The sequence below is a fragment of the Eurytemora carolleeae genome, unplaced genomic scaffold (genome assembly GCF_000591075.1).
Source record: "Eurytemora carolleeae unplaced genomic scaffold, Eaff_2.0 scaffold516, whole genome shotgun sequence".
NCBI classification, from domain to species: Eukaryota; Metazoa; Arthropoda; class Copepoda; order Calanoida; family Temoridae; genus Eurytemora; species Eurytemora carolleeae.
In genome coordinates, this window is record NW_019397079.1 from 36,902 (window position 1) to 51,988 (window position 15,087).

General features: G+C 32.2%; 1 protein-coding gene across 1 annotated transcript; it reads right to left on the minus strand.

The window, feature by feature from the left end:
- Positions 1–5,804: 5,804 nt before the first annotated feature.
- On the minus strand, positions 5,805–11,623 carry LOC111711677 (uncharacterized). Its single transcript, XM_023486073.1, has 9 exons — positions 11,530–11,623; positions 10,947–10,988; positions 10,599–10,871; positions 9,500–9,579; positions 8,751–8,957; positions 8,483–8,515; positions 7,019–7,171; positions 6,399–6,553; positions 5,805–5,918 (listed from the first exon to the last, which is right to left on the minus strand). Exons 1-9 carry the CDS (start codon positions 11,538–11,540, stop codon positions 5,868–5,870), a joined length of 1,005 nt encoding a protein of 334 aa, XP_023341841.1. The 5' UTR covers positions 11,541–11,623; the 3' UTR covers positions 5,805–5,867.
- Positions 11,624–15,087: the final 3,464 nt, after the last annotated feature.

A 15,087-nucleotide genomic window follows, 5' to 3' on the forward strand; every position in this document is an offset into this window, starting at 1 on the left:
GAGTATGTCCAGATATCTCTGTCCCCCCCCCTTTCTCCCATTATGAGAGGAAATGCTTATAGTGTCTCTCTAAAAGCTTTACATTAAACTATCAATAGAGTTTTGGTAAGGATCCAAAATATCCATTAGAACCCATCCCGTTTATCCAGACGAAAATTCAGAACTAGAACCTGAACCCATCCAGTTTATCCAGACGCAAATCCAGATCTAGAACCTGAACCCATCCAGTTTATCCAGACGCAAATCCAGAACTAGAACCTGAACCCATCCCGTTTATCCAGACACAAATCCAGAACTAGAACCTGAACCCATCCCGTTTATCCAGACCAAAATCCAGAACTAGAACCTGAACCCATCCAGTTTATCCAGACGCAAATCCAGAACTAGAACCTGAACATATCCAGTTTATCCAGTCGCAACATCCAGAACCAGAACCTTAACCCATCCTGTTTATCCAGACGCAAATACAGAACCAGAACCTGAACACATCCAGTTTATCCAGACGCAAATACAGAACTAGAAGCCAGAATCAGAGAAAAAGTGACAAGACTCAGACTTTGAGCCCGAACCAGAAACAGAACCAGGTCCAGATCTGTAATGATGACCAGAACCTCATAGATACAGAATTATATCTAGAACCAGAACTACAGAGAACCAAAACTAAATTTAACCAGAACTATATCTATAACCAACTACATAGATCCAGAACTAAACAGATCCAGACTTAAACGTAAAACCAGAACTAAATAGAACCAGAATTATACCTAGAACCAGACCTATATAAATCCAGAACTACATATAACAAGAACCACATAGACCCAGAACTACATAGAACCAGAACTCCATAGAACCAGAACTACATAGATCCTGAACTACATAGAACCAGAACTACATAGATCCTGAACTACATAGAACCACAACTACATAGATCCTGAACTACATATATCCTGAACTACATAGATCCAGAATTACATAGAACCAGAACTACATAGATTCAGAATTACATGAAACCAGAACTACATAGAACCAGAACTACATATATCCTGAACTACATAGATACAGAATTACATAGAACCAGAACTACATAGATTCAGAATTACATGAAACCAGAACTACATAGAACCAGCACTACATAGATCCAGAACTATATTTAGAAGCAGAACTACTTAGATCCAGAACTACATAGATCCAGAACTACATAGATCCAGAACTACATAGAACCAGAACTACATAGATCCAGAACTACATAGAACCAGAACTAAGTTCTATCAATGCCAAACCACTGGGCATGATCTAAACTGTTCTATCAATGCCAAACCACTTGGCATGATCTAAACTGTTCTATCAATGCCAAACCTCTGGGCACAATCTCAGAGAGTATTAATGCCATACCACTGGGCACGTCTAATTTTGTACGCTAAACGAGTAACAATTACTTCTCTACCGTAATCAAAACAGAGTTTATCAAAACTCTGCAAAATATTTGGGATTTCTATCTTACAATTAAGTTAACATTAATCAACAGAATTACTTATACATACAATGTAATTAAGCTAATAAGCTAATCATATTACATAATTATTTACAGCGCAGTTAGATAAATCATGAAATGGGTTTTAATTAGCTTTTTACAACGTAAATAATTGATAATGTAGAACGTAATTCAGGTTTACAGATTATAGTGTTACATTATTTTTATTAACATAGAACCATAACCTCCGTAGAACCAGGGCTACATGGATTCAGAACTACAGAGGCCCTGAACTTCTTAGAACTAGAACTACATAGAACCATTAACTACATAGAACCATGAACTACATAAAACTAGAACTACATAGATCCAGAACTCCAGAACTACATAGATCCAGAACTATATTTAGAACCAAAGCCTCCATAGAACCAAAACTACATTGATCTAAAACCACACAGATCCAGAACTACATAGATCTAAAACTACACAGATCCAAAACTACATAGAACCCAACTATATATTTACATAGATCTAAAACTACACAGATCCAAAACTACATAGAACCTAACTATATAGATCCAAAATTATATTTAGAACTAGAATTGCATAGAACCAGAACTACATAGATCCAGAACTACATAGAACCAGAACTACATAGATCTAGAACTACATAGATCTAGAACTACATAGATTCAGAACTACATAGATCCAGAACTACATAGAACCAGAACTACATAGATCCAGAACTACATAGATCCAGAACTACATAGATCCAGAACTACATAGATCCAGAACTACATAGATCCAGAACTACATANAGTATAGAATAAGAAGAGGGGAGTATAGAATAAGAAGAGGGGAGCAAAGAATAAGAAGAGGGGAGTATAGAATAAGAAGAGGGGAGTAAAGAATAAGAAGAGAGGAGTATAGAATAAGAAGAGGGGAGTATAGGATAAGAAGAGGGGAGTTAAGAATAAGAAGAGGGGAGTATAGAATAAAAAGAGGGGAGTAAAGGATAAGAAGAGTGGACTATAGAATATGAAGAGGGAAGTATAGAATAAGAAGAAGGGATTATAGAATAAGAAGAGTGGAGTATAGAATAAGAAGAGGGGAGCATAGTATAAGAAGAGGGAAGTATAGAATAAGAAGAGGGGAGTATAGAATAAGAAGAGGGGAGTAAGGAATAAGAAGAAGGTTGTATAGAATAGGACAAGGGGAGCATAAAATAAGAAGAGGGGAGTATAGATAAAGAAGAGGGGAGTATAGAATAAGAAGAGGGGAGTATAGATAAAGAAGATGGAAGTATAGAATAAGAAGAGGGGAGCATAAAATAAGAAGAGTGGAGTATAGATAAAGAAGAGGGGAGTATAGAATAAGTACGTAGGGAGAGAGTAGAATGAAATGTAGTGAATTATATCACCAAAGGAAGGACGGGTTCATATTCTACAAAAAAGAAGGATGGTTTAATATTTCACCAAAAGAAGGACAATATTATATTTCACCAAATGAAGGACACTTATTTCTCCTAAAGAAGGATGGGTTCAAATTTCATCAAAATAAGGATGGGTTCCTATTTCACCAAAAGAAGGACAGGTTCCTATTTCACCAAAAGAAGGACAGGTTTCTATTTCACCAAAAGAAGGACAGGTTCCAATTTCACCAAAAGATGGACGGGTTAATATTTTACCAAAAGAAGGATGGGTTCATTTTTCACCAAAAGAAGGACGGGTTTACATTTCACCAAAAGAAGAACAGATTTATAGTTCACCAAAAGAAGGACGGATTTATCTTTCACTAGAAGAAGGATGGGTTAATATTTGACCAAAAGAAGGACGGGTTCATATTTAACCAAAAGAAGGACGGGTTCATATTTCACAAAAAGAAGGACGGGTTCATATTTAACCAAAAGAAAGACGGGTTCATATTTCACAAAAAGAAGGACGGGTTCATATTTAACCAAAAGAAGGACGGGTTCATATTTAACCAAAAGAAGGACGGGTTCATATTTAACCAAAAGAAGGACGGGTTCATATTTCACCAAAAGAAGGATGGGTTCATATTTCACCAAAAGAAGGATGGGTTCATATTTAACCAAAAGAAGGACGGGTTCATATTTAACCAAAAGAAGGACGGGTTCATATTTAACCAAAAGAAGGATGGATTTATCTTTCACCAAAAGAAGGACGGATTTATCTTTCACCAAAAGAAGGGCGGATTCATATTTCACCAAAAGAAGGACGGATTTATCTTTCACCAAAAGAAGGACGGATTTATCTTTCACCAAAAGAAGGATATGTAGGAGAATGTTCCGTAAATAAACAGGAATTTATTTTTTCAATTTAAGAAAGATTCTGTTGACCAACGGCAACACAACAATTCTGACTTAATACTCTTTGTTTAAAAATATTGAGAACTTTATGATTCATGAACAGAGGTTTGACTCTGTAAAAAAATTCTTTATAATTTTTCTACATATCTGCACATAGAAAATTGTAAATTTATTGTCTCCAAGTTTGTTGAATCCTTGGTTGAAATCTGTTTGGTAAAGTGATGTATTAATATTTTATACAGTTCCCCCACTCTCCATATTGAAATTACTTGTCTCAGAGATCCAAGAAAAAAAGCTTAAAAATTTTAAAAAAAGAAAAGAAAATATACTTTCTTTGTTTTTATATAAATATACTTCTGGAAGATTTTTTATAAAATACACACCGCAGTGCAGGGGATACCAAATAGATTATAGTACAATAGATGGCAACGTAGACTTGTACATTCTCAGTACAGCTGTGTTCTGACGTCACAAGTGTCAACTTAGTATTTGTGTCCGACAAAATTATTAATAGTAATAATTTTAGGAAAAAATGTTTATTTTACAGTAAAATAAGTGCAATTTTAAGTGTTCTCTAGTTTCTGTTTTTACAGTTTTTTATTTAATTTTGGTCAACCAATGTGAGAAAATTTCGTTTTCCTTGTTATATTTTACACTCGTGACGTCGTGTACAGTTGGTCGGTTTCTCTGTTCCCACCTATTTGGGGGATACTACCCAACCAGGGTTATGATTCTTTCTGCCACTTAACAAATGTCTATAAAAATTATGTTTTGGTTTTTATTTTGTTTAAATTTTACCTGATTCACATTGATATGAATTTGTGTAAATATTTTAAAATCAGGAAATGTTTCAGAAAACGAAATGGACATGAAGTGTGGTTACGTGATTCAAAACTAGGGATTTTTTAGAAAACGAAATCAAGACTCCTAAAAAACTATTTCTCACACTTTATCATTTTTTTAAAGTTGATATTGCTTAATTAAATATATAGTCCGGGGATTGATCGTTATTTTTGTTTTCGTTATATAAACGAAGAGGAAAAACGAAAAAATGAAACGGTCGTTTGTGTAAAAGATCGTTTTTGAAAAGTTGGTCATTTTTGATTTTTGACAATTGTTAGCAACTTCTTAAAGACAAAATGCATTTTTTAGTCGGAAAATTCTTAGATCAGAAATCCCTAAGGTCAGAAAACAGTTTCGTTATTCCTCTCAAAGAAACAACATTTAAGACAACATTAATAAACTTATCTTCCTGAAAAACAATTGAAATTTTTTGTTATAAAACTCAGATCTATTAGCTAAATTTTTTTCAAAAGCGATCCTTCAAAACGAGTGGTTCGTTTACTAAAACGATATTTTTTCTAAAAACGAAACGATCGTTTTAGAAATAACAAAAAACGAAACGAAAAACTATAGCTTTTTTTGATCGATTTAAAAAACGATTATTAATCCTAATTCTCCTAATAGTATGATTTCCCATTTTTATAAATGTATGTTGCAGTTTTTTTGCTTCTATACTTGGATTGAAAGATTTCTTGAAAAGATAAAAATTGCAATTTTGAAAGCATTGTTCCCTGCACTGAGATAGTATGCTTACATAGTTTTCGATATCCCTAAATTAATTAATTGAAATATTATATTTTTCTTTTAAACGTGGATTTTTCTCTTGACATTGGAGCATTTTCAAAAATATTAAAATTTGACATTTTTTCTTGGATACAAGCAGACAAACCAAGGAGTATGGAATAAAAGGGAGATACAACTGACGCGGTCCGCCCTACCAAATGATTATACATGCTTTGCAGACGGTACTTCATTTGAATAAGAAATATTTGTCTGATGTACAATTACCGCGTGTATAATAACCTATTCTGAATAGTTGTGTCTCCGTTCTATTTCATTCTCCTTGAGACAAACACAGAGCCAGCCAAGCAAAGTACATATTAATCCACTGTTATGAAAATATTTTACTAGTTTTACAATTTTAGTTAAAAAAGAATATTTATTTCTATAACTAATGAAAACATGCAAATAGATATGTTGAGAACAGATTCCACAATAAATCAATTAAACTTTGTTGTTATCAATCTGCTTCTGCACAAGTCCAGTCCGAGCTATCTAAACACACGTATATATATATATAATTGGTGTCTCACAAAATATGAGAATTAAGAATTCAAGATTTTTTCAGGATTTTCAAAATTTGGTCTGCCATCAGAGATATCAAGTTAATGTAGAATATTGAAAAGTTTTCTGAATTTCTACTTTGTCGCAAAATTTAAAAGATAAAATTAAGGTAGACCAAAATTTGGGCAGTCTATGGAACCATTTATATTATTTTTTAGAAATCGGAAATCAAAACCGATTTTTAAGTCGTCTCTTTAAACCAAATGATTACTGGGACTCCTTGTGTATTTGTATTGTATCAACACAATGATAAACTAACCTAAACAATTTCAAAGTTAAACTTGCATCTCTAAATATAATGACAAGAACAAATAAACACGTAATTAAATATCAATATCTATCTATTTCTTATACTTTATATTTATCTTCTCTTCTTTTTCCCAAAAAATCTCAAACCTCCTGAGCACTTACTTTTGCTGCCTCTTTTTTGGTAGCTTTCCATGCTTGAGCCAAAAGTTTCTGCGCACATATTCTGGCTTTCATGCTTTCTAGGGATCTTCTTTTCTTACGTCCGATACCGTTCATAACATTGATTTGGTTTGCAACATTCACGTTCCCAGTCACAACTAAATTGAACAAAATATCAAAACTGAAAAAAGGGTTCTCTACAGATAGTAATTTATGAATTTGCATAGAGTTGATTTTTCATGTCGAGTGGATTCGGAGCTCTTTAAGGCTTTGGCTAGTTTAACTATATTTGTAGTGCTTCCGATGCTGAAAACTCCTGTATTAGATACCCCAAATGCCCCTCTACAGTGATAACCATATTACAAATGATTATGAAGACGACATTAGAGCAACACTAAAGTGCATTTATTGTTGTTACAGAGCAAATAGATTTGCTTGACACTTAGTAGATCACTAATTTATTGAAATTGCTGGGGATGTGCTTATTTAACTTTATAAAGTTATAACTTGATTCTTAAAGTCGTCTTCCTATTCCAGAGAATTTTCTGGTTATCACTGTATCAATGAAAGATCCCTTGAAATAACGTTTTTCAGTCTCTTTAACATTATATTTAATATTAAACCTGTGTTTACAGATTGTTGAAAGTTTATATTTTGAATGTTGTTGTTGTTGTTGTTGCTGTTAATGTTGTTGTTGATGTTTGCAACAGCATCAAAGATGGTGAAGGTCATCCCAGCAAACATGAGAGGAACCAGGTGAACAAGTTTAGACCCAGCTACAAACAAACAAATTATTTTTCCATATGTGAATTGAGTCTTTGCCACAAACTCAAATTTTCCAATTTCATATATATATATTAAAAACCTGATTGTTTAAACCTTTGATATTTCAAACTAAAGATTATTTGATCTAACAAATTCTAATTTTAAAATTTCTAAGGTCTACGATATTGGGTTACAAAAATATAGGGATAAGAATATCACTATTTTTGACAGAATCAATTCCTTTCATGACTTGAAAAGCCATATTGAAAATATGTTAAAAAAATAAAAATTATAATTTTTTTCTCACATTGTTTTTTATCTTTTTAAACCTCTCGCAATCCGTATCTCATATTTTAAACTTTTATGTCTTAACATTTTTACAGTTGAACTAGTGACATATATTGCATTACCCAATTCGAAAAGGGGGGTTTATCCCCCCCCCCTTAACCCATCATAGAAAAAAAATCCAATTTTTGTTCCACTTTTATTTCTTCAAATTCTTATAGTTTCTTTTTTCATTTTTTATAACTTGCCCAAAATTTTAACATTTCTTTTAACAAAGTTTTGTATTAAATTTTGTATTAAAATTTTATATCAAGATCTGGTTCGGAAATATTCTATTGTCTTGAATTGAATTTCGATTATTTATGAAACCACGGTGGAAACCATGGGAAAAATCACACACATGTTATAAATAAAGATGGGCACGTTTTTTCAAAAATTGGTTCGAAAAAATCCTTCGTTCAGTAAAAGACTGTCGTTTTATGAAGGGTTGATTTTATATAGTTTTCTATAGTCCTGGTTTACAATATGTATAAATAAAAATCACATATGTAATTTTTATGAAAAAAAAGTTTAAGTTTTTTTAGATTTTCACGAAGGAATTGAGTCATTGCCACAAACTCTGATTTTCTAATCCCTTTATGTTTGCAACCCAGTGTTATAGATCTTAGATATTTTCAACTTTGAATTCTGTTTCATCAAATAATCTAAGTTTGAAATATCAACCAATAGGTTGCTTTCTGTATTAACTGTATCCAAATTATAAAATAAAAAATTTTAAATAATAAATTGTAAAAAAAACACCAATAGGTTGCAAATATATAGTGAGTTTGTAGCAAAAACTCAATTTCTTTGGTAACAAATGTTTACAATTAATTGTACAGGAGATTATAAAAAGTACAATTTAAAAATAATTAAGAAATTAATTAAATTAAATTAATTTAAGAGGGAAACTACTCCATTAAATTATTTATAATTGAAGCCAAATAAAAAAGTTCAAAAAATAAAAAATTTTAAATAAGATATTTTTTTTGTCGTACCTGCAGGCTGACAATCTTTAATTCCACCACCGCCTAGAAGTACATTTTATTTAATTTCTATTTTTTGGTGTAGCATTAATAAATAAACGATATTTTTACTTTTACCAAACAAGATATTTATTCTAACATATTTTTACTTTTGAAAACTGTTATTCTTTAATGTAAGATATTATAATTTCCTTTAAACATTCGTAAATCTTTTAGTTTTTTTTTCAGTTTTTAAAAATAAAAAAAAATTTTGTAAAATTTTTATTTTTAAAAACTCTACCTAAAGGAAGATAGAGAACGGAGGGCGATTGTGGATCCGGGGAATTTCTTTTAACCCGTGTTTTTGGCGGGAAATCTGATTTCAAATCTAAAATGGCCGACTCCATCTTATTTCCGGAGGAAACATTGTCTGGTTTAATTGCTGCTGCATTGTCTTTTAGATTCTCCAATCTTTCTCTTTCAAGTGACAACCTTTGTAAACCAAATCCTACAGAATTATTTTATAAAACTGCTTTTCTAGATAAGAAAAATATAGAAATGAATGTATAGATTGTCCCACGAAACATGACAGTTAGTGAATAGTTTAAATGTGTTCTTCCATGATTCATTAAGTTCTTTGATACCAAAGGTAATTATAACAAATTTTACAAGGTCGTCATATTATAGAAAAATAAAATATATTTGTGTAAAAGACTTTTACGAAATAAAACTGCAAAAAGTCTTTAATATCTAATACAGTATAAGGAAAAACTAAGAAGACATTCAAAACTATTCACCAACTGTCATGTTCCGTGGGACATCCTGTAAGATATTTTAAAGAGGCAAACACCCACTTCCTTTCCAACCAAGGAAATAATTTTAAAACAGGCTCCATACTTAAAATTCGAAAAAAAAAATATCAAAATTTATTCAAATGTAAAAATATTTGAAAAAAAAGTTTTGAATAGGGTGAAGGAAGGATTAAAAAATGGGAAGTGAAGGGGGGGGGGAGGGTAAGACCGAAAGGGGGAATTTTATTCATAAAATTTCCTGGTTTATTGAGCAAGGCTTCTAAATCTTTAGGATGAATAAAAAACTGCCAGTACAGCTGATCATCAAGTCGTCGCCGCCTAATTATTATAAAAATCAGTTTATTTACAAACTGGAGAATTTGAACAAAAATTTGATGAATTTTCATATTTTAACCCTAAACAGGCGGGGTTCGTTTATCCTAATACTCTCATTTTTGACACTATTATTGTGAAATTTTGTGACTTTTAATGAACAGTAATTGAAAGGATTTTTTTTAAAGACTTTTTTAATGCATAGCGTTTTGTACAAGTCGGAAAAAAAGTCCGGTCTTTGGAAAAAAAATCTAAAATAGCCCATAACTTTTTTTGTGACTAAAGCTACATATCTTATAACTATATTTTTGTAAAGCCCGTGAAAAATGGATATAGACACATGTGTCACACTTTGATATTTGTTTAAAACAAAACAAAAATATTTTTTCATTTTTCTGACCCCTTTTTGGCGTTTTTTTTTCAACCCTCCCTTGCAACCAAACTATTGAAGCTATCGGTCTAATCTTTTTTTCAATGAGCTGGCATTGGCAAATTGGGCTATGCACATGCACTTCAACCCTATACCTATTCTCTAAGGCCTTTTTTCTATACATAGATTCAGACCCCCCCGCCTTTATAGGGTTACACATTTCAAACAGGTTTATCGGTAACAACTGTGGAACTGAGTAACTTCTCCAGGTTTTATTATATCACCAAAAAATGTGAACTTGTTTTTAAATAAGAACTTTCAAAGATTTAAGAGATTTTAATTGAGATTTGAATCTTGCATATTGTTAAGTACAGTTTTTTTTTCTGGAGAGCTTTCCGTAAAAAGAGTTCCAAATCCTACGGCCACAGAACCGATTTGCTGATTTATTTTTATTGGGGAATTCAGTAGAAACACAAGATTGTCCTTAGTCTGGTTTAAAAATTCTAAGTTTACCTTGATGCTTGCCCGAGGCTAATATAAAGTATCCTCTTTGATTGAATGTACGAGCATAACCACAGAACCGATTTGCTGATTTATTTTTATTGGGGAATTCAGTAGAATTGTCCTTAGTCTGGTTTAAAAATTCTAAGTTTACCTTGATGCTTGCCCGAGGCTAAGATCATGCATCACCATTGATTGAAGAGTACCAACAAAATTTTCTGGATTTGATGCAAGGTTGGCTTTTTTGTGAACCTTGGCTCTCTTTCCAAACTCTTCAAGAGCTCTTGTTTTCGGAAGTGGTTTTCCAAACTCTTCAAGAGCTCTTGTTTTCGGAAGTGGTTTTCCAAACTCTGTTCTAATTTTGTTATTTTTCAAGAACGCTTGAAACATTGGAGATTGTGGCTTAGACTGAACAATCCGAAAACAGCTAATAAATGGTTTTTTGTCAGTTAAAGTATTCTGTGAAATACTTGTTAAAAAATAATGATCTATTTTGAAGTACCTTGTTAAACTAGGGGTTAAGTACAGGTACCATAACATTAACCTAAAGTAAAATAATAAACAATTCATTTAAAATATCAGTTTTTACTAAAAAAATTTCTTTAAACGTTTTTTAAAAATGATGTACAGGGTTACCCACAAAGCATGAGAGTGTGAAGACGACTGGAAACTCTAAACACATGGTTTTCCCAAGGCTAAATTAAGCCTTTTGCCTTAAATATAGTCTTTTTCATATAGTCTTATTCAAATTTTTAAATATAGTCTTATTCAATTGTTTAGGGAATCATGAATATGATGAGAAAGACAGTGTTAATTCCGTACAGTCGTCTAAAAGGTCGCATCCTTTGTGAGTAACCCTTTACAGACTTAAAAAGTTAGCATAGGCTAAGTTAAGGGTTGAAAATCGGTCCTATTTAATATGTCTTAACTAGGATGCTAGATTTCTTTCCTTTTCAATTAAACAAATCTTTGGTGATGGTGAAAGAAAAAACAGAAATATAGAAAGAACGTGAGAGAGGGGGGTGGGGTCACCAAAAATGTCCTCTAGCCTTTTTTAGGATTGATCATAAATAAAAAATTTTTACCTGATTTCCATTGTTTACGTTGGTATTTGTAACAATATTGTTGTTACTTTGAGCGTTAATATTCAGCCTGTTGTTGTTGTTATTGTTATTGTTTAAGTTGTTGTTGATGTTGATGACAATGGATAAAATGTTGAGAGTAGTGGAGAGAAATGTCATCTGTGCAATACTGTGCAATAATAAAAATAAAAATCAATTTTTAAACAAAGCCAAACTACAGTAGACTAAGGTCAATTCAAACCAATTCGAACCGGATCAACCCCTTGTACCCGCCTTATCGAGATGAACATACCTCCTCGCCCCTATTCTATGTCAGCCCAGTTTCAACTTTAAAGACTTTTTACAGTACCTAATTTATCATATTTTTAGCATATTTTACCTTTACCCACTTTGTGTCAATCTTAATTAAAAATCTAAAACGAAAGCATGAAATTCTAAACTGTTATCTGAGCTTTTTTCAAGATTGTTTGATTAGTTGATTTATTTTCCTAACAGCAGCAGCATCTGCAGCAGTTGGGCATCTGAAAAAAAGAAAACATTTTTTTTCAAATCTAAAGGGAAAGAAAAAACAAGCAATGATTCCATCAAATATAGCATTTGGTTTTGTATTTTAGATAAGTTTTGAAAGTTCCATTCATGCTAACAAAGAATGCCAAAAAATGCTGCAAAAGTTTTCTTTGCACCTTTTATTTCCTGCTCCCCCTAAAGGAAGGTACATTGTTGCCCCGGCATCTGCGCTCTGTACATTTCTTCTATTTCTTCCTCTGTCCTCTATCTGCTTTCCCACGTGGTAATCTTCTATGTGCTTTCTGACGTGGAATCTTTCTGTTGCTGTCCTTGTTAAACGTTCTACAGAATCTCTGTCCTAATTTACAAAAATATTTTTTTTTGTCACCTATATCATTATATTGATTACATTTAAATATATTATATTTAAGCTGTATTATAACCATATTAACCAATTTCCTACTGGGGGGGGGGAGTGGGGAAACAGGGCTAATTTTGACCATTCATCTTCTGTTTTTTTATATAACTCAAAAACGAATGGCCTTTTATAATTCAAAATATTATTGAAAAACCAAACAAATTAATAGCAACCATTATATGTAAAAAAGAGGTGGGAACTCGTGTATTGTTATCTAGATTGATGCTTGATCTTATTTTTTGTTATTCCTTTGACGTGCAGAAAACAAACAGCCAATCAGAAGCCAAGGAATTTTGCGTTCAACCAATTGGAGAAGAGAGAACGTATCCAAAATCAAGAGATCAAGCAGATTCTTCGTAAAATTCAGAATTGCAATCTGTGAATGTCAAGGTCAAGCACTCGGGATTAAGGGTAATCAACATAAAAGTTCCAGCTCGATAAAATAATCCAGGATTACCTGGTGAACTAAGAGTTTAGAAGGTAGATGTAGTTCAAGAAGAACGTTCAACTCGTTCCTGACAAAAATATATCTTATTCTTCAAATACAGGAGAAAACTGTATTTCTTCAGAGTTTTTGGTCGTCATTTAAGTCTCATCATTCGTGGATAATACCTGCGAGATCGACTAAATGTTTTTAGAGAAAAAATTTTTAAAAACATAGTACCTTAAATCGATTTCAGTTGAAGCATAAATGGAAGAAAAGTTTATGATAATGAAAACAGGAAACAGCATTCTTTATCAAACATTTCTTAATGAAATTGCAAACATTACACTTTTTCTGCACATTATTTTATAAAGCATCACTTTAAACAAACATTTCTTAATGAAATTGCAAACATTACACTTTGTCTGAACATTACTTTATAAAGCATAATTTTAAGCAAACATTTCTTAATGAAATTGCAAACATTACACTTTTTCTGAACATCATTTTATAAAGCATCACTTTAAGCAAACATTTCTTAATGAAATTGCAAACATTACACTTTTTCTGAACANAACACAAGAATACAAGAACACGAGACGACAAGACAAGACAAGAATACAAGAACACGAGGACAAGACAAGACAAGAATACAAGAACACGAGAAGAGAAGACAACACAAGAATACAAGAACACGGGAGGAGAAGACAAGACAAGAATACAAAAACACGAGGACAAGACAAGACAAGAATACAAGAACACGGGACGAGAAGACAACACAAGAGTACAAGAACACAAGACGACAAGACAAGACAAGAATACAAGAACGCGAGACGAGAAGACAAGACAAGAATACAAGAACACAATACGACAAGACAAGACAAGAATACAAGAACACGATACGACAAGCCAACAAAAGAAGACAAGAACACGAGGACAAGACAAGACAAGAATACAAGAACACGGGACGACAAGACAAGACAAGAATACAAGAACGCGAGACGAGAAGACAAGACAAGAATACAAGAAAAAAGACGACAACACAACACTAGAGTACAAGAACACGAGACGACAAGAAAACACAAGAGTACAAGAACACGCGACGACAAGGCAACACAAGAGTACAAGACAACAAGAAAACACAAGGAAACAAGACAACAGGACAACAAGAAAACAGGACAACACAAGAGTAAAAGTCAACAGGACAACAAGACAACAAGAAAACACAAGAGTAAAAGTCAACAGGACAACAAGGAAACAAGAAAACACAAGAGTACAAAGTCAACAGGACAACAAGTCAACAAGACAACACAAGAGTACAAGAAATATTAAACACAAGAATCAAAGAATATTACAGAAAATATTACCAAAAACTCTAAAATAGGAAGTCGACTTTCAAACTCAATTTATGACTTTAACCCTATCACGATTGGGGGGGGAGGGCCGGGGGTGCCCCCATCTAAAAAACTTTAAAACGGCTGAAACAAAACACAAAAACAAGGTTAAAATTTAAGTATTTGAAAAGCCCTTGAAAAATGGATGTATTAACATGTGTTACAGCATTACATGTTTACACTTGCCAAAAGCAAAAATATTTATATCTGAAAATTTTTTCGACGTACTGTTTGAATTTTTTTTAAATCCTCTCTTGCACCCTAACCATTCAAGATAAAGGTATAATTTCTATCTCAACTATAAGAGCAAAATCATAATGGTAGGTGGAAAACACCCCCCCCCCCCCATCTAAATTAGACAAAAATAACCAAATCAGGACAGGGTTATATAGTTCCATGAACATGAGTCACAACAATTGTGTAAACAGACCCATTTCACATAATTAAAAGTTAAATTACTTACAAGTAAAGATATTTGCTTTGCAACAATATCAAATGCCTTACGTATTGCTTTAATGTCGTCTTCCTATTCTTAAGTTTTTCTATAAAATATTACATACAATTGAACACGAAAACAATAATATAATGTTTAAATGTGATATTTGGTTTTAGAAGTATTTTTGGATGATGAGATATATTATTATTATAATTATTTTAGATTTATTTTCACACACAAACATAAATTAGTATATTATGGTAAAGATACATAAAAAACTAAATTTTTAATAAGCTAAGTCTAATTCACAGAATATATTCATTTTCTAATTTCAAAAACACACATATATATGTAACAACCTCACTCCGAAATAAACTACAAA